The sequence below is a fragment of the Seriola lalandi genome, unplaced genomic scaffold (genome assembly GCF_002814215.2).
Source record: "Seriola lalandi dorsalis isolate HSWRI2012SDOR001 ecotype SW California unplaced genomic scaffold, Sedor1 jcf7180002054657, whole genome shotgun sequence".
Classification (NCBI taxonomy): Eukaryota; Metazoa; Chordata; class Actinopteri; order Carangiformes; family Carangidae; genus Seriola; species Seriola lalandi.
The window spans coordinates 1,627,264-1,647,351 of record NW_019525210.1 but is presented as its reverse complement, the minus strand read 5'-3'; the positions used below and the strand labels follow the sequence as shown (position 1 = coordinate 1,647,351).

The window sequence follows — 20,088 nt, the reverse complement described above, 5'->3', positions numbered from 1 at the left end:
CAGGAATCTGCAGGTTTGATCAGTTCCAGGTCGTGTTCATCTTTGACGGTCTGGATGAGTGTCGACTTCCTCTGGACTTCCCCAACACTGAGATCCTGACTGATGTTACAGAGTCCACCTCAGTGGACGTGCTGCTGACAAACCTCATCAGGGGGAAACTGCTTCCCTCCGCTCGCCTCTGGATAACCACACGACCTGCAGTAGCCAATCAGATCCCTTCCGAGTGTGTTGACATGGTGACAGAGGTCAGAGGGTTCACTGACCTACAGAAGGAGGAGTACTTCAGGAAGAGGTTCACAGATCGCCAACTGGGCAACAAAATCATCTCCCACATCAAGACATCACGAAGCCTCCACATCATGTGCCACATCCCAGTCTTCTGCTGGATCACTGCTACAGTTCTGGGGGATGTGTTGAAAACCAGAGAGGGAGGTAAGCTGCCCAAGACCCTGACTGAGCTGTACATCCACTTCCTGGTGGTTCAGTCCAAACTGAGCAACATCAAGTATCATGGAAGATCTGAGACAGATCCACACTGGAGTCCAGAGAACAGGGAGATAATTGAGTCTCTGGGAAAACTGGCTTTTGAGCAGCTGCAGAAAGGAAACCTGATCTTCTATGAATCAGACCTGACAGAGTGTGGCATCGATATCAGAGCAGCATCAGTGTATTCAGGAGTGTTCACACAGATCTTTAAAGAGGAGAGAGGCCTGTACCAGGAGAAGGTGTTCTGCTTCGTCCACCTGAGTGTTCAGGAGTTTCTGGCTGCTCTTCATGTCCATCTGACCTTCTTCAACTCTGGAGTCAATCTGATGATGTCAGACGAACAATCTACCTCCAAGAAGTCTAAAGGAAAGGTTGAATGTACACAGACCCACTTCTACCAGAGAGCTGTGGACGAGGCCTTACAGAGTCCAAATGGACACCTAGACTTGTTCCTACGCTTCCTCCTGGGTCTTTCACTGGAGACCAATCAGAATCTCCTACAAGGCCTGATGTCAAAGACAGGAAGTCACTTACAGACCAATCAGGAAACAGTCCAGTACATCAAGCAGATAATCGAAGAGACTCTCTCTCCAGAGCAAAGCATCAACCTGTTCCACTGTCTGAATGAACTGAATGATCAGTCTCTAGTGGAGCAGATCCAACAGTCCCTGAGTTCAGGAAGTCTGTCTACAGATAAACTGTCCCCTGCTCAATGGTCAGCTCTGGTCTTCATCTTACTGTCATCAGAAAAAGATCTGGACGTGTTTGACCTGAAGAAATACTCTGGTTCAGAGGAGGCTCTTCTGAGGCTGCTGCCAGTGATCAAAGCATCTAACAAAGCTGTGTAAGTGTACAGATAGTTTAATTTATGGATCATCATATAAACACACCAATATCTTTTCAACAGAACAGAAAATAAATTCCTTTCTTCTTTCGTTCTTTCTAATCATCTCTTCAGACTAAGTGGCTGTAACCTCTCAGAGAGAAGCTGTGAAGCTCTGTCCTCACTTCTCAGCTCCCAGTCCTCTAGTCTGAAAGAGCTGGACCTGAGTAACAACAACCTGCAGGACTCAGGAGTGAAGCTGTTGTCTGCTGGACTGCAGAGTCCACACTGTACACTGGAGGCTCTCAGGTCAGATCGAGTTACTGTGTGCTTTAAATGAGTGGACATATTCCTCAAGTTCAACAATGCTGATATTAAAGAGTATCATAGAGGTTAAACAGCCTCTCAGTAAAGATGTGGTCAGTTGTAACCATGGTAACTGTACACAACAAAGATGGAAACAACTGTAACCATGGTGATTGTAGACAAGATAGATGGAAACATCTGGAACATCAAAATGCTCAGACTTGCATGAGTAAAACTTCACTGACTAAAACTAAAAAATGGTAAATGGCTGCATTTTATATTTTATCCAAGTTACTTTACACATTGGCTCTCACCCATTCACACACAGATGGCAGCGAGCTACCGTGCAAGGTGCTCGTCTGGCCATCAGGGAAATTTGATGTTCAGGTTTTTGCCCAAGGGCAATTCATGTGGGCAGGGGTGGGGATCAAACCACCAACCCTGTGATTAATGGGTAAACCAATGAAACCTTATTTCCATAAGTGGATAAACAGTCAACCTGTGTAGGGTAGTGTAAAGTACATTTTAATAAACTTCAGCAGTGCTTTCTAGACATATGATTACTTTCCATGAGGATGTTGCATTATTTTCTCTTTTTTTTTGCTTTAGTTTTTGAATTAAATGATTGAACAAATGCAAATGTACCTGGACCAAAATGGACCAGAGCCAAAAATAAGGAAATAAGCTTCTATCAAATGTTCATAGGGGGTTCCTGTGTGTTGTGTGTTTAGTCTGTCAGGCTGTCTGGTCACAGAGGAAGGCTGTGCTTCTCTGGCTTCAGCTCTGAGCTCAAACCCCTCCCATCTGAGAGAGCTGGACCTGAGCTACAATCATGCAGGAGACTCAGGAGTGAAGCTACTGTCTGCTGGACTGGAGGATCCAGACTGGAGCCTGGACACCCTCAGGTATGGAGAGACACTGGACACAGTTTTTCTGTCTCAGCTGATGACTGATCTCTACAGAAGCGCGTTGCATTCACTGTCACATTTACGAGAACAGATCACAATTACGAAATCAGCTGTAATCTGGGACCTGAGCAGGAATTTCAGCTTTATTCTCACTACCAATGTTTACAAATGACTTGATTTCAGGCTGTATCAGCAGCTGCAGCTGGTTTGACTGCTCCTGAACAGATATAGTGACTTTGAGCGTGCAGAGTGCTTTTACAACAAACCCACAGACTTAAGATAACTGTTCAGAGTTAACACATTAATCACAGTGATGACACTAATCTCCCAGTATCTTGAATCAAGGATATAAGAGGACATAAGACAGTTAAATCAGGTCATGCCATCAAGTCACTTTCACTTTAATACTAAAAAAAATCTGAGGTTCAGATGTGGTCCTGTGTCCAGAGGTCTAATGAACCCACAGCCACTGTAGTTTTCATTAAGGACTTTGTGTCCTCATCTTACTTGCTGTGACAATTGTTTGTGCTGCTCAGAAAGAGACTGAAAGCTTGTGTCTCACACCCCCCCCCCTCTCCTTTCAGGCTTGAGCCTGGTGGAGTCCAGTGGTTGAGACCAGGTCTGAAGAAGTGTAAGTGTGTTTTTAATTTGATTCATGAAAACACTCATTGTGATCACTGATGTCCTGAGTCATGTCAGATGATAGATCAATAACTGCAGCTGTTTGGTGTCTTGTTCTCTCCATCAGATTCCTGTGAACTCACATTCGACTCAAACACGGTGAACAGAGAAATCAAACTGTCTGACAACAAGAGGAAGGTGATACTTGTGAGGGAGGATCAGTCATATCCTGATCATCCAGACAGATTTGACCACTGGGCTCAGCTGCTGTGTAGAAATGACTGTACTGGTCGCTGTTACTGGGAGGTTGAATGTGTAGGAGGGTGTTATATATCAGTGAGTTACAGAGGAATCAAAAGGAAAGGAGACAGAGATGACAGCAGGTTTGGAATGAACAACAGGTCCTGGAGTCTGTACAGCTCTGGTAGTAGTTACTATGTCTGGTACAATAAGACAGGAACATCCGTCTTCTCCTCCTCTTTCTCTGAAAGAGTAGCAGTTTATTTGGACTTTCCTGCTGGCATCCTGTCCTTCTACAGAGTCTCCTCTGACTCACTGATCCACCTCTACACCTTCAACACCACATTCACTGAACCTCTTTATCCTGGGTTTGGGTTTGGGTCCTGGTTCAAGTCTCAATCTTCAGTGTCTCTGTGTTCAGTGTAGCAGAGAGTCTGCTCCTGTTAGAGGAACTTTCTCACTGTTGAATGGATGGAGGAAGCTAGGCACATTTTAATATAGTAATCATATTGTTAAAGTAACAATTTTTGTTTCAACTGTGTTTAAAGTAAACATGAGATATATTACTTATACATGTCCCAAAAACATTTATAGCTTTAACTCTACTTTTATGCTTTATTTTTTCAAACAAATCATTGGAACGGTCAGCAGATCTGAATGTCACTGACTTTCTAAGGATAGATTCAGCGTATTATGCTTGTTATCAACATGCACACAGAATATTCAGGAGACTTTGAACATACTGCTTTCTAGAGATACTTTAGAAATTGAGGATATTATAGCCTGTTAACCTTGTTAAAATAATACAAAACATGTATGCAATGTGTTTTAAAGTGACACTTTATTCATTGAATTATGTGAATTAACCAGTCAGACAAAATAAATAAACTTGTGTTTTGTTGAAAAAAGGTCTCAGACTATTTATTTTCACATTCACAATTACCTCTCATCAAAATGAAGTGAGTGTTTCTGCTTAAATAAAAAAAACTCTTGCAGATGTAATGTGTTGTCAGTGCTAGCATGATAGCATTAAGTTTAACAATAACTAACTATCTGACAGTTTAATTAACATTAAAACTGACACTGGCAGCTGCGGTGTATTCAGGCTTTTCTCCAAAAGTCAGTCTGTGCGTTCGTTGTTTTGTTGAAAAAGGTCTCAAGACTATTTATTTTCACATTCACAATTAGGTGGGTTCTCGTGTTCAAGAAATAACACATATTAAAGTATTTTAACACATTTTCTGATTGCTAATGGTTTATTAGTGCATTGTTATCATTTTATTCATGTTTAAAGTTATAATTCTTAAAATATTGCCTGATTATCAGCTTGTTTTATTTTTAAAAATCAAGCAGTTCATTCTTTAGCCTATAGAGGGCGGTAAAGCGCCAAAAATCATAGAAGAAGAAGAACGATGAAGAAGAAGTAGGAGGAGGAGGAGCCACGAGCTTTGTACTGCTGCTGTCTGTGTGTTGTTTTTGCTTAGACCAGAGTTATTAATGGTTATTTCAAAATAACGAAAGTGGCTTTTAAAAAATAGGAGCGGCTGTTACACGTCTCACCAAAATGAAGTGAGTGTTTCTGCTTAAATAAAAAAAACTCTTGCAGACGTAATGTGTTGTCAGTGCTAGCATGATAGCATTAAGTTTAACAATAACTAACTATCTGACAGTTTATTAACATTAAAACTGACACTGGCAGCTGCGGTGTATTCAGGCTTTTCTCCAAAAGTCAGTCTGTGCGTTCGTTTAATTAAAGTTGAGTTACAAAACCAGTGTCCACATTAGCTTAGCATCATGCACATGTGTAATCCTACGTTGAATACCTACATCCTACATTGACAGAGTGTCTGCAGGACCTAAAAAAATCCCCATTTTTCAATTTAACACTTCATTTACAAAGGACCGTAATATTTTTCTAGCCTGTATAATGTGTTTGTACGTGACTTTAACTAAAATAGGCAGGAACATCTTCAGTATTACTGTTCCAGACCTCTGATGCTTTGCACAATTCATGTGGACCTAAAATAAAACATTGATTAATTCTCTGCTGCTTATCCAAGTCCAGGCCGTGTTTAATGTTTGATTAATGGTATTATTTGGAATTACTGTTGTATATAGATGGGAAGTACTGACAAAAATGTCAAAGACATGTCAATAGATTCATCTTTCATAATTTGGTTGGTGAATCAGATACTGAATATTATTCTATGTGATATTAAAGTTTTAGGTTTAAGCACCGTGACGTTGCTTTTCATATCATCACATACAGTATGAATAAAAACAGGCAAAACTCTCTGCTCTGAATCTGCTATATGTGTGAAACCAGTTACACGTATTGTTTTATTCCAGGCTCAACATCGAGGGTCTGTTGGTGTACTTTCCATATGACTACATCTATCCTGAGCAGTACTCTTACATGCTGGAGCTGAAGAGGACCCTGGATGCCAAGGTGGGTGGTGTTTCAGTATCTCTGTTAATCCCACAGGATATACCGATACAGGTCATTCACTTTAATTAAACTGTGTTGTAGGTAAAAGCTCATTTTCATCCCAATAACACAATATTAAAATCTTAATCACAAATCCTCATATCTTAGTATGATGTCATGCACATACCCTCACTAAGCAAATTGTGGACATTAAGGGCTGCACGTGGTCAGCAACAATACGCAGGCAGGCTTTAGCATCAAACGATGATTGATTGGTATCAAATGGCCCAAAGTGAGCCAAGAGAACATTCCCCACATCATTACACCACCACCACCAGCCTGGTCTGTTCATGGATTCATGCAGGTGACACCAAACTCTGACTCTACCATCTGCTGCCTCAGCACAAATCCAGATCCATCAGACCAGGTGTTCAACCGTCCAGTGTTGGTGAGTCTGTGTCCACCGCAGCTTCAGGTTTCTGGTCTTGATGACAGGAAGTGGAACCTGACGTGGTCTTCTGCTGGTGTAGCTCATCCACCTCAAGGTTCAACATGTTGTTCGCTCTGAAGCGTTTCTGCTCACCACAGTTGTAAAGAGTGGTTATCTGAGTGACTGTAGCCTTGCTGTCTGCAGAACTGCCGCTCACTAGGTGTTTATTGCACGTTTTTGTAAAATCTAGAGTCTGCTGTGCATGGAAATCCCAGGAGATCAGAAGTTTTAGAAAGACTCAAACGAGATTATAATGAGTCAAAGTAATGGAGATCACATTTTCCCCATTCCGATGTTTGATGTGACCATGAACTGAAGCTCCAGACCTGAATCTGCATGCTTTAATTCACTGCTGCCACGTGATTGGCTGATAGGATAATTGCATGAACAAACAGGTGTACAGGTGTTCCTAATAAAGTGCTCTGTGAGTGTATGTCAATACCAGTTCTTACAGAAGTACCCAGATCTTTTACTGAATTAGAAATAGTAATACACAGTGTAGAAATACTGTTACAGGTAAAATTAATTAAATCTTACTCAAGCAAAAGTACAAAAGTATCATCTCATTGAAAATTTAGCTTTGTATACTAAGTCTTTCTTTAACCTATAATGGATACATCACTGTTTATTTCCTAAATACATTTTGTATTAATTATCTGATTCTGAAACAAACTACAGCTGCCAGATAAATGTATTGCAGTAAAAAGCACATTAGTTTAGTCATGTAAAGTACAACTACCTCAAAATTGAACTTAAGTACAGTACTTGAGTAAATGGACTTTGTTACTTTCCAATCTGCAGGTAAATACAGATACTGTCTTAACACATGCTTTAGTTTAATTACAATCTCTCTATCATAGGGGATTAGTGCTGTAGTCTGTGTTTTGATTGTATAAAAAATGACTTAAAACAACTCTTACCTCTCCCTTGCATGTATTCATGTTGAAAGAATTGTTGGTCACTGTTATCGTTCCTCCTCTCTCCTCGTGATTTGAAAATCTCTTTCTCACTTTCTAAATCAAATAGGTGTCTTGAAAGTTACAATCTTTAATACTGAATACCCTCTCGTGTTACTGTTGTATTGTGTTACTCTTTTGGGGGAAACAAAGCGAAGGAAACACAGTTTATCTGTCCCTGATTCATCTCTGAGTGACTGATGAAACGCCAATCAAGGGGGGGGGGGGGTTAAATTATCCTGAGTTGTTGTTTTCTGCTGCATCGCTGGGAGGACAGCTACACAGTATTCACTTCATGTCTGTGTGTTTTGTTGTCTTGTTCAGGGTCATGGAGTCCTGGAGATGCCCTCAGGAACAGGGAAGACCATCTCTCTGTTGTCTCTCATTGTTGCCTACCAAAGGGTGAGTTTAGCTTCTCTCTTAAACTTTCTGTGCTTTCAGATTGTGCTGGAGTTACCAACCAAGCCACCACTGTGGCTTCCCACCGGCCAGTGCCACACAAACACACTAATATGTGAGCTTCTCTCTCTGTCAGGCCTTTCCTTTGGAGGTGACAAAGTTAATATACTGCTCCAGAACAGTTCCAGAGATCGAGAAGGTGAGTCAGTGTCAAATGAATTCACACTCAGCTCTTTGTCCTGTCCAACTGTCCTGTCTGGTCAGAAAGTTAAACTCAAACAGTAAAACATGTAAGAAAACATTTAATAGTCAGTTCAACAATAATAAGGAGATGTTCTACACATCATCACAACTTGTGTCATGTATTGTCATTAGGTTGTGGAGGAGCTGAGGAAACTGATGGAGTTTTATTCCAAAGAAACTGGAGAAACCAACAACTTCTTGGCTCTGGCTCTTTCCTCCAGGAAAAACCTCTGCATCCACCCTGAGGTACGAACACCTGCTGTTTAATCAACACCTCACATACAACACAGGAAACATGAACAAACTAACATACACGTGTGAAGCACCTGCCTTGACTGTAACCAGGATCCTCCGCTTATTTCCAGGTGAGCTCCCTTCGCTTTGGAAAGGAGGTTGATGGGAAGTGCCACAGTCTGACAGCGTCCTACATTCGTGCACAACGCCACAGCAACCCCAACCTGCCCGTCTGTCGTTTCTACGAGGTAGGAAGTCGCCTGAGTTCATCTGACTCAGAGCAGCTGTTGTTTTTCAACAGGAAGTAGAAGTAAATGAGGCAGATTGAGGGAACGTTTAACTCAACAATAAATTATGGATCACAGCACCTAATACATTTTCTGTTTTTAAATGTTAAAAAAATGTTTTGTGAACCAAGTGTGTGTGTGTGACTAATATTTACAACAGATACAGCAACAGCAGTCTGTAGCACAACGGGACTGACACCTGAGAACAGAGACCATTATAGGACGGTGTCACCCTCATGTTAGGATCAGTATCAAGGCTAAAGCAAATGAAATTGTATGAAATGAGTTGTGTTGTATGAATCTGTAACACATCTCAGGTCACATGTATGAAATTGTGTAACATCAGTTTATATTTGAAGGTGGAACTGTTTACCTTTTTATTCAGCTAAAACCCAAACGTCTAACACCTAACAAAGCTCAAACTGTGACAAAATGATCATTAAAGAAAGGTCCCATATAGTCTAAAGGGAGATGTCCATGTGTTGTTTGATTATAGATCAGGTTCTATATTAATACTGTGAAAGTATCAAAGCTTCAGTCCACAGAGAAATGCACACAGCCTGTATTCAGAGACTGAGCCTTAAAACCAGCCGTCAGGACCTTTTAAGAAGTGTCGTCTGCTTCTCTTGTTTCTTTGAACCTCATTCCTCGTTGTGGTTTGTTTCTGCAGGAGTTTGATGCAGTCGGTCGACAGGTGCCTCTTCCTGCTGGCATCTATAACCTTGATGACCTAAAGGACTTTGGCAGGAGGAAAGGCTGGTGTCCTTACTATCTGGCACGCTACTCTGTATGTTGCACTGCAGACTTCTACAAACATAATACTTTCAACTTGATGTGGACATTCAGCTTTTCCTAGTAAAGCCATTACTGGATGGATTTATAGTTGGTTAAGATTAAAACAAATGCACTTTCTTTTCTGAGAGCAAAATAATTGAATTAACAGCATTTACAGATCTACTTATTGCTTTTTTTTTTTTTATATGCGAGTGTTTTTCTTATGATAACAAGAAAAAATTATTTGTATTGGGCAAAATAGCTTTCAGTCATTATTTCATTTACTGAAAACCACTGTTCCCCTGACTTTATTTATTTGCCCTCAGATCCTCCATGCCAACATCGTGGTGTACAGCTACCACTACCTGCTTGACCCCAAGATAGCTGACCTGGTGTCCAAAGAGCTGGCCAAGAAATCTGTAGTGGTGTTTGATGAGGCTCATAATATAGGTAAAGAATGGAACTGAGTGTAACATTATGATTGAGTGTAATAAAAGGAAAATAATATCAAATCTTAACCTGAGATTCATTTTATAATTAATTTAGGCTTTATGTTAATTATTGTAAATTTATTTCATGAAAAAGATTTAATGTTTCTCCTCTTGTTTTGTCTTTTAAATTCTACCTCTTTTCCTCTGCTGTTTCTTCCCCTCTCTTCAGACAACGTATGTATCGACTCCATGAGTGTGAACATCACCAGGCGAACGCTGGACCGCTGCCAGAACAATGTGGACACACTCCAGAACAACATACACAAGTGAGAGTGGTGCAGGGTACAGCAGCAGCAAGAGCACTGAAACACTGTCTTGTAGTCAACCTTAAGGTCTTTGTGTTTCTCGTGTGCACTGCCAGGTAGTAGGCAAATTCTGACATCTGAAACATGCCAACACATAGTGCACTTAACTCGCACTTTTCTTAATACCATTGTGGAGCAGCAGTAGTCAGAGCCATGTGTATCCCACAATTCACCATGGTCTTCTGTCCCCCTAAGCTGGTTTTAATCATCAACTGGTTGAAGTTTATATGTTGGGATGAACTGAAATATTATAATGCAGGTCTGAACTTTACACCTGAACTTGTGGTATTATCTAAACAGATGGTCACCTGTCAATATGAAAAATCTGTTCCTCTTCACAAGAGTTATAGACATGACATTGTCAAAATCAAACTATAAATGAAGAATTTCTGTCAGTCTGAGTTTCTCGACAACCGCTCATCTGATCGACTTCAAACTTCATTGGTGTATTGTTGAGGACCCAAGGACGGGCAGTGTCGATAGTGAAGGTTTTTGGAAGAGCAATTCTCGAGGAACATTAAACGACAGTCAGTTAGGGTGAGCAATCCACATAACCACCATCTCTGATTACAACAAGAGCACGTTGTAAAGGTGGCACCCTAAAGGAAAACGAGCTGCAGCCATGAGACCTGCACAGGGTCATCTAAAGTGCGAGTGAATTTCAGTCAGAGATCCAAATTGGAAATGGCTTATCACCGCAGCACAATAGCTGTGCAGTCACAAGTGTTTTCTAAGATGCTGCCATTTTGTCTACTTTTTTATCCCCACCCAAGGACGAAACAAATGCACCGTTGCTGTTATTGTTATTGTTTGGTGCTTTTCAGCTGTACTGGATTATACAGAGAAGTGTTCCTGATATATTGTCCATCCCATTTATATGAATAAAGGTTGACAAAATATTAGGAACACTTCAGTATAACCCAGTGCAGCTGAATAACACCACAACTTCCAGAAATTAACCAACACCTCTCATATTGATTCAATAAAAACTGAACATTATAATTCTCATGACGGAGGATTTATTGCCTGTAGTCTCATACTGCATTAGTTTTATCTAGGTGTACCTAATAAATTGGCAAGTGATTGTATGTGTCAAAGCAATCCTTTTGAATATGTGGTCAGGTCACGTGTGTGACAAATAGGGTCTTTTATTATGATGGTGGTGATGATGATTATTAATAATATCATTACACAGCAGTGATGTGGAAATTAGATGATGATGATTAGATGATCGAATACAGTATTGAACTATAAATTACATAACAGGCACTGCACAAGTAAATATTAAATATATCCTTTCATCAGTGACCTAGACAAATGCGTTCTTTCCCTTAACATGTTGTCAAACAGAACCTATTGAAAAATAATCCCTTCTCCTTCATGTACAGTAGAACTATGTGCTTCTAGATTCAGTTGCTTATTAATTGTATTACTCCTCTCAGCTCCTGTGCATTTGTTTTTTTATTTCTCATCTGATTGCATCTGTAATTCTGTTTGATGTGTTCTACTTATCTGTGAGTACCCAAGATCCATTGAGCTGTATATGAGCCACAGAATTGTTAAAGCATGCCCCACTCAGCTGTGACAGACCTCCACATGCTCACAGTCTTAGCAGGCATTTGGCCACTGTGGCAGTTACTACAAATACATCACACATGTGGGCACTTGAGTTTTCACAAATACAAGTGTGAGCATTGGGATGTATCCATTGTTTCCTGATGGAGCGCATCAACTTCATGTTGTCCTCTCTGCTCTTGCTCTCCTGCTTTCTGAAAGGATAAAAGAGACGGATGCCGCTAAGCTGAAGGAGGAGTACAGGCGACTGGTTGAGGGGCTGAAGGAAGCCAACGTTGCCAGAGAAACAGACGTCTACCTCTCAAATCCAGTGTTACCAGATGAAATTCTTCGAGGTACAGCCATCAACAGGATTGGACATAGACACAAAATTATTTCGTTTTTCTTATATTCCTTCCTTTCATTGCACTGATTTCAGAATGATCGTTTATATGAAAAAAACAAAAACAAAAGGTTGACACTCTGTCTGTCTGCTCTCTCTCTCTCTCTCTCTTTCTCTCTCTCTCTCTCTCTCTCTCTCTCTCTCTCTCTCTCTCTCTCTCTCTCTCTCTCTCTCTCTCAGAGGCTGTTCCTGGTACTATTCGCACAGCCGAGCACTTTGTTGGTTTCTTGAGGCGTTTCCTGGAGTATTTGAAGTCTCGTCTGAGGGTCCAACATGTCGTACAGGAGAGCGCGCCACAGTTCCTCAAAGACATCTTCGACAAAGTCTGCATCGACCGCAAGCCTCTCAGGTGAGCGTCTGATTTAGAAACACGTTATAACGAAATCCCATTTTTTCATTAATTTACCTTTTTGCTTGAATTCTGCACACATTTAGCTTTAGTCAGCAGTGTGGCTTCATGTGATCATGTGCTCACTCGTTTTCATGCTCTTTCACTTTTTTGCTCAGTTTCTCAGTCTCTGCTTCAGGGGTTAAATTACATTAATTCCTCCTTTCTCCTTAGCAGCTTCCAACTGACTCTGTAGGCCCTCTCTCCTGAATCTTTCATGTATCCCTGTCTGTGTCTCTCCAGGTTTTGTGCAGAGCGGTTGCAGTCATTACTACGAACTCTGGAGATTGCCGACATCGCCGACTTCTCAGCTGTTACTCTCATCTCCAACTTCGCCACCCTGGTCAGCACGTACAGCCAAGGTACTGAAACACCTCTGTACATCTTTAAGTGCTCAGGTCAGACACTGTTAGCAAATATATTACTCTGTATTTGCAGTGAGATGTGTGGCAGAAGTCAGATTTAGCTTCTGATATCTGAAGTCATTGCTTCTGCTGTGTAAAAACAAGTGCCATCACAGCTTTCTTTTTCATAATGTTTCTTTTTTTTTTATTTAAAAGGGACAATGATATGTAACATAGTTCCACTACAAAGCATGAAACTGATTTGTGTTGCACACAGAGTTTATAGCTGTTGCTCTTGTCTTGGCTTTTACTTGTAGAGTGTAATTAAAACAGTCAAATTGTATTAACATAAGACAATAATTCATTACAGATATGAAAGTAGAATAAAATATGTATTGAAATGCATTGATTGTGATATATAATCTAAGAAGAGACAACAAAAGCAAAAACAACACAAAACAGACAACACAATTGATAATATCATACAACTATCTAAAGATATACAGATGTACAGTCTAAAAAGAGACAACAGCAGCACTACCAGCAGACAAATAGTCTTAGCTGATGCTGATCTTTTGTTTCAACAAATCTTTGTAAAAGAAAAAACAAAGATCCCAAAGACAGTTAAAGTAAAACTGTTCAGTCTGTTAAAAGTGTGTGGTTTTGAATTTCTTTCTCTCTGTCTCTAGGTTTCACCATAATCATTGAGCCCTTTGAAGACAGAACACCAACCATCGCCAACCCCGTGCTGCACTTCAGGTACAGTTGACAAATCATTTTGTAATGTTAGCAGAGGTCATCTGTGAAAGATCAACAGCATTTCTGGCATTTAAATGTGACAAACATTTACTTTTTTAATTTAAGACATTTTGTTGAGTTGTGAGATTTATGGTTGTTAATTAGTATTAATTACAGTGACATTTTAACAAGAGCACAGATTCCAGGCCTGTTTATTTTACACAATGATGATGATGATGTCTATTGGATGTTTTTGTTGGGTCGAGGGACTAGTTTGTTGTTTACAGTTTACAGCCAATCAAAGGGAGTGATCAAATATGTGAGGCGATGCAGAACTGAGCCTGTGTGATATAAACAGTGAAAACAAGTGATTGCTCTGATCTTTATTCTCTGTCTTTGTTCATCTCTGTCCTCAGTTGCATGGACCCGTCTATCGCCATCAAACCTGTTTTTCAAAGATTTCAGTCGGTCATCATCACCTCAGGGGTAAGAGAGATACCACTCTGTCTCTGTCTCTCTGCTCTGGCCACAAAGATGATGTTTCAGTCCTGTAGCACTCACAATTCAGACTTTATGCCTTATGGCCTTGAAAAGAAAAACCCCCAGTTTAATGTCTGATGCAACCGTCACCCCAGGCTGTGTATACAGAGTGGTGAACCATTCAAGTAAACAAGAGTTTTCTCTTCTCATTTGAATGTTGTTTCATTTAAGAAGTTAACTAAGTAAACTAATCCTGCAACTTCATATAATATTTGACTGAATTTTGTTAAGTTATTTTTATTTATGTACAGTAATTGCACTTGGAGGAATTGCTTCTCAGTCTTGTCGGCTTTTTTTAATGTATCACAGTTACTAACATATTGCCATTTTTATTCACACTGGTGGCCTCAGTATTAAATCCACAAGTCAATATTGTGATTAAGTGATTTTTCTGTTACATGCAGTCATGAAGTCTGTGTTGACAAAACAAATGACTGCTGACCTGCACTAATAATTGAATGCATGTCTTCTTTTTGTCCTCAGACTCTCTCTCCATTGGACATCTATCCCCGAATCCTGGACTTCCGCCCTGTTACCATGGCATCCTTCACCATGACGCTGTCACGTACCTGCCTCTGTCCTTTGGTGTGTAACTACATTCAGATACACATTTTCAAAAACACATTCACTGTAGCCGCTCCAGTGGACTGAAAGAGAAACAGAGGAGCTGGTCACTACTGAAATCGACAAATAGTGTCACAACACCAGCTGCTTGACCATGTGCAAAATCTTAATCCTATAATTTCCACATTTGAAACCCATTACTGATTTGTTGAAGCCTTTCCAGCCACTATTCTTGTCTTTTGTTCTGTTTTGTCTGACATAGATTGTTGGGAGGGGAAACGACCAGGTGGCCCTGAGCTCAAAGTTTGAGACCAGAGAGGACTTTGGTCAGTAGAAACATCTTCAGCATCAAGTGTTAGAGAACGATGTTCCACAGAAAAACAAATGAAAGCTTTGACATTAATACATTTAGTTTTTTCTGTTTGTTTTCCAGAACAAAATTTAAAAAAATGGTTCAAGACAAAACATATTGCAACTATTCTTCTTTTTTGTTTCCAGCTGTGATTCGTAACTATGGCAACCTACTTATGGAGATGTCTGCCATTGTTCCTGATGGCATTGTGGCATTTTTCACCAGCTATGTCTACATGGAGAACATAGTGGCGTCTTGGTATGAACAGGTCAGTGTGTGAGCAGACACGGCGCACACACACACCTGAGAGACTGGTCACTCTAAAGTGGCCATGAACTTTCAAAAGGTCAAACTGCCAGAAAGCAGAACAGTTCTGGGATCAAAGTGTTTAAAGTGTTTGAAATAAAATAATGCAATACACACATTTTGCTCTAAAAAATAATAAACACATGTAAAAAACATACACATTCAGTGCTTAACAAGCGTAATGAACTTGTTTTATGTAAAACTGCTCACATTTCTAACACATCAGTCTTCAGACTGCAGTCTGTCCCAGTCACTCTCCAGCAGTAACCCTTTTAGAGCGCCTGCATGCTTTAAGAAAAATACCCGTCTTTAGCGCCATTTTATCAACAACGTATCACAAGGGGAAGTAATACAATACATTCCTGTACTGATATTTTGTACGTTTTTTTTTTTTTATATGGAAAAGAAGCAGTTTCCTGATGTGTGTTTCATGTGTCTATTTGCAGGGTATCCTGGAGAATATCCAGAGAAACAAGCTGATCTTCATTGAGACTCCAGATGCTGCAGAGACGAGCATGGCCCTGGAGAAGTACCAGGAGGTCAGACAGACACCTGGCACCTTATTTTATGCTAAATATCATCATTATTATTACTAATAAAAGTAAATAAGTCAGAAATATCTGTATTTGGAAAAAAACATTATAGCTGGTTCCAAGATCATGTTGATGACACAATGCCTTTGATTGTGCCATTTAGCATTATGAGTGTGGTAAAGAAATTAATGCAGACTGGTAGTAATGTTTTATTTGTGTTTTTTTATGCTGATGGTCCCAAACTTTTGTCCTCTCACCTTTCTCCATCTCTGTCTGCTGCTCAGGCGTGTGAGAACGGCAGAGGAGCCATCCTCCTGTCTGTGGCCAGAGGAAAGGTGTCTGAAGGAATAGATTTCGGTAAATGATCAGGATGCTGCAGGTTACTGAGACCAACAGGAGTGAAAAGAAATGAAAGGAAACAATACAAGCAGTGCAACAGATTTATTTATTGTTTTACACAATATAAAGATACAGCAAACATTTCATCATGTCAAGTGAAGTGTATGTTGAGTTCACTTTTTCAACTTATTAACCATGAATCTTGTTCTGCTTTCTGTTCAGTGCATCATTTTGGCCGGGCAGTCATCATGTTTGGAGTCCCTTATGTTTACACACAGAGCCGCATCCTGAAGGTCAGACCTGTCACTGTGTCCATGCCTGTGTCTGAAATCACTCGCAATGTACCATAAAATGCACTAAATCTGTCCTCTGCTGTTTTCACTGAGGCTCTGAGTGATGCACTCTATAGTGTCTTCAAAGTTCCCACAAAGGAACTTTTATAGAAACCTTTGTACACCTGTCAGTGATGATGCAAAATCATGCTTTATTATGCAGCTTTATTTATATAGTACATTTCATTCCAGGTGGAAGGACAGTGTGCTGCACAAAGCAAGAGTTATCACAGGAGTTGCAACCACAAAAGTGGATAGTGTGAAGATAAAATATTAGACACAAATGAAAACAAACATATAAATGATATGTATGAATTAAAAACCATCAAGAAAAATAAAATAATTAAGACCAACAACTGATCAGTAAATATTAATATATGTAAATTAAAACTATTAAAAACTAGGAATAAAATATGATTAAATAAAATAATAATTAGACCAATAAAATAATAAAAATAAAAAGTATAAAACCAATAAAAGGAATAAAAATAAAATAAAATGGTAAATTGTTCTCAGTTTAGATTTAAAAGATGACAGCGTAGGAGCACCTCTAATATGATTAGGTGGCAGGATCCAGTGGCTCTTCACTTCACTCACCCCCACAGGACGGTCCATCGGAAACATACACAGAGTTATTAGTCAGTTATTAGGTAGAGTTAGCCAGAAGTGAAGCAGTCTAATACAGCACCCTGCAACAAACCTTCCCTTCATGAAAGTTATAATGTTCAGTGTTTGCTGAAACAGTTTCAGAGGTATTTATTCAACTTCATGGGCACATTGACGCACCTCCCCTCACTGATACAAATGTGAGGGACAAATATTAGAAACACCCTTTATATAATGCAGTTCAGTGCAACAGCACAACAGACTACAGAATATCAGTGATGATATTAAAGTTACAACATACACAAATAATATAGTTGATTCTAATGTTGATTTCATTTTCTTCAGTCTGACTGGATGGTTTCACCATCATCTCTGTTCAAAGCTTCATGAGTTTCTTTCCTCACTGACTGATGTTTCAGGCTCGTCTGGAGTACCTTCGGGATCAGTTTCAGATCAGAGAGAACGACTTCCTAACGTTTGATGCCATGCGTCACGCAGCTCAGTGTGTGGGCCGAGCCATCAGAGGCAAGACTGACTACGGACTCATGATTTTTGCTGACAAGGTGTGTGATCTTTTTTCCCAGTCTAAATTTTTGTCTTCTGATGCTGCCGTAGTACAGCAGGCCTATAAACACAACACACAATTTCTTAACAGCAACGTGCTTCACTTTCACTTGTGGTAGGTCCCATTACAACCACAGTCTTCTGATTTTAGCAGTAAAGTGAAGCTTGAGATTCATTTCCCTGAGTGAAGATGAATCGGTCTGTGATGACTGAAGCAGGAGTAACTCCCTTTCCTCTCCACAGCGTTACGCCCGAGCAGACAAACGCGGGAAGCTTCCTCGCTGGATTCAGGAGCACATTAACGACGGCAGTCTGAACCTCACCGTGGACGAGGCGGTCCACCTCTCCAAGCACTTCCTGCGGCAGATGGCTCAGCCTTTCAGACAGGTAAGATTCACACCTGCCATTTAAAGTCTGTGTTCCAAAGCATTAATTTTTTTCCTCTGCTGCCCGGGTTGTTAACCTAACGGTGTTGTAAATGTTATTTGAATCAGTGTTCACTCAGCAGGGATAAAGTCACAAGAAGTAAAAAAAGAAGACCATGACAGAAATATTGGTTGTAGTAACAGTAATTTTAAAGTGTGAAATTCTTGTCTGTTTTGTATCAAAGTCCAAAGGGGACATTGGTAAAGATGTTTGAATTTAGTTGTCATCACAACAATACATAAAATGTTTTCTTTAAATGTCAAAATGATAATTTCACATTTAAAAAAAAAAAAAAAAAAACTAAAACAACTTTTCTGTACTGTGACTACAATATAATTCCAACACATTTAGGTTCATGGACGGCTCTCTAGTCATCACAGAATAAATATTTCCTGATCATACAAGATCATCTGTGCACCTTAGATTCAAACACACTGTAATAAATTAAGGATTCAATGTGTAATTCTTACAGTCAGTTACTAAACCTCATTTTATTTTGACTAAAATTAACTACAGCTTTATTTTAGCCTCAGACTGATTGATTTAAAAGAGTTACATAACTTCTGTACATGTGCAACAAGCAATTACTTTATTATTGATTTCATGGTCTCTCTGGAAAATGGTTATTGAGCTCAATGAGTCTGCTTTAATTAACAGATTTTAACTATTTTTTTGATGAAAATAGTAAATAAAATGAATTTGCCAGAGGCCAACACCTAAAGACAGATGTCATTTAACAAGACACTGAGGATAGCTGACCTTGCAGGCTGTGGTGACTCCACTTATCTTCTTGTTTCCCTCTTTTTCCCTGTGTCTAATAATCTCTTGCCCTCTCTCTCTCTCTCTCTCTCTCCGTGTGCAGGAGGACCAGCTGGGTCTGTCTCTGTTGACTCTCGAGCAGCTGCAGTCGGAGGAGATGCTGCAGAAAATCACTCGGATAGCTCAGCAGACTTGAAGGTGACTTGCACTCCATGATGTCATGTCCATGATGAGAGCCAGATGTGGAGCGTTTACCACATCAGGACGGTTCAAATATACTAAAATAAGTTACAACAGAAGTAAAACTTAAAATTAGACTTACTATACTGCTCTTTCCTTCTATGTGGCATCTCCATCTGCTGGTAAACAACCATGAAAAGTATTTAAAATACAGGTTGACCCAACTCTAGTGGTTACAGTAATATTTTCCGAGGGGGCAACTGCTGTGTAAGGTTACACAAAATAAGCCACTCAGCATTCAGTATTTCACACATTGAGTTTACAGAGCATTAGCACCACAGCTCTCAGCCACACGCCCTCTGTAGTGCTGTGTTTGCCCATGTTATAAAGAGGACGTCACATCAGATTCAAAAACACCTAATTGTGGCTTCTCATTGAAATACTCAAATTGTAAACTGCTGCCTAAAGCCATTTAGTGTTACATTCAGTTCTGCTCAAACCATCTTCATTTTAATCTGCTGTAGTCAAAAGTCAGCAGCCTGTTTTCAGTTTAGGTTGCCCCTTTATCTCGCTCGGTAAACACAGCATTACATGTGGGAGAAAGGTGCTGCAGTTTCATGGAGGTGGGCCTAATATTTTTTATATGCAGTATATGTTTTCAGTATTCCTGTGAATCATTCCCGTTACGATGCAAAAAGTTTTACTTCACATTAAACTGCTAATATGGATGGGCTGTTTTCAGAGCTACTGCAGGTTGTGTGAAAAAACACTCATTACATTTTAAATAAAGAAAAACAAACACATTGTGCTGTTTTTAAAAATGTAAAAAAAAAATGTTTCAAACAAACAAACAAAACGTGCAGATGTGTTGAAGTTAATCAGTCATCATCAGTGGATCAACACATTGCATTAACAGTAATGTTATTCCATCTGTGGGTGTAACATCAATCCATATGGTGTCTGTCATACAGACTGCTGTTTGTTTACTTTACTACTGCAACTGTACATAGTCACATTTTATAGTGAATGTGAATATTTGTATCTGCTTTTCAACCAAGAGTAAATAAACATGTTTGTATTTAAGAAATGACTTTCTTCTTAGGAAAGTGTTAGTAGCAGCTCCCTGAAACCAACTACAGAACCATAAAGACACAAAATACATGCAGCAA

At 39.7% G+C, this 20,088-nt stretch overlaps 2 protein-coding genes across 2 annotated transcripts in view; both read left to right on the top strand.

The window, feature by feature from the left end:
- LOC111665722 (uncharacterized) overlaps nucleotides 1-4,292 on the top strand; it is a 7,280-nt gene extending 2,988 nt beyond the window's left edge. The window contains exons 6-10 of the mRNA XM_023420789.2: nucleotides 4-1,330; nucleotides 1,445-1,618; nucleotides 2,347-2,520; nucleotides 3,108-3,154; nucleotides 3,272-4,292. Coding sequence (XP_023276557.1) covers nucleotides 4-1,330; nucleotides 1,445-1,618; nucleotides 2,347-2,520; nucleotides 3,108-3,154; nucleotides 3,272-3,810 — 2,261 coding nt within the window. The 3' untranslated portion in view covers nucleotides 3,811-4,292. The remainder of the gene's footprint in view (nucleotides 1-3; nucleotides 1,331-1,444; nucleotides 1,619-2,346; nucleotides 2,521-3,107; nucleotides 3,155-3,271) is intronic.
- A 512-nt stretch (nucleotides 4,293-4,804) lies between these two features.
- Nucleotides 4,805-20,007, top strand: ercc2 (excision repair cross-complementation group 2). The gene is made up of 23 exons (XM_023420731.2): nucleotides 4,805-4,953; nucleotides 5,734-5,833; nucleotides 7,583-7,660; nucleotides 7,794-7,856; nucleotides 8,033-8,146; nucleotides 8,266-8,382; nucleotides 9,092-9,208; nucleotides 9,522-9,645; nucleotides 9,856-9,952; nucleotides 11,768-11,901; nucleotides 12,129-12,297; nucleotides 12,580-12,698; nucleotides 13,370-13,439; nucleotides 13,835-13,904; nucleotides 14,442-14,543; nucleotides 14,785-14,848; nucleotides 15,021-15,142; nucleotides 15,627-15,719; nucleotides 15,998-16,070; nucleotides 16,275-16,345; nucleotides 17,410-17,553; nucleotides 17,798-17,941; nucleotides 18,843-20,007. Exons 1-23 carry the CDS (start codon nucleotides 4,949-4,951, stop codon nucleotides 18,933-18,935), a joined length of 2,283 nt encoding a protein of 760 aa, XP_023276499.1. The 5' UTR covers nucleotides 4,805-4,948; the 3' UTR covers nucleotides 18,936-20,007.
- Nucleotides 20,008-20,088: the final 81 nt, after the last annotated feature.

Bases quoted from the DNA above. Each gene is read 5' to 3' on its own strand.
- ercc2 (XM_023420731.2), top strand. The intron at 15,143-15,626 runs GTCAGTGTGTGA...GTCTATTTGCAG, and splicing joins TGGCGTCTTGGTATGAACAG to GGTATCCTGGAGAATATCCA. The intron at 17,942-18,842 runs GTAAGATTCACA...CTCCGTGTGCAG, and splicing joins TGGCTCAGCCTTTCAGACAG to GAGGACCAGCTGGGTCTGTC.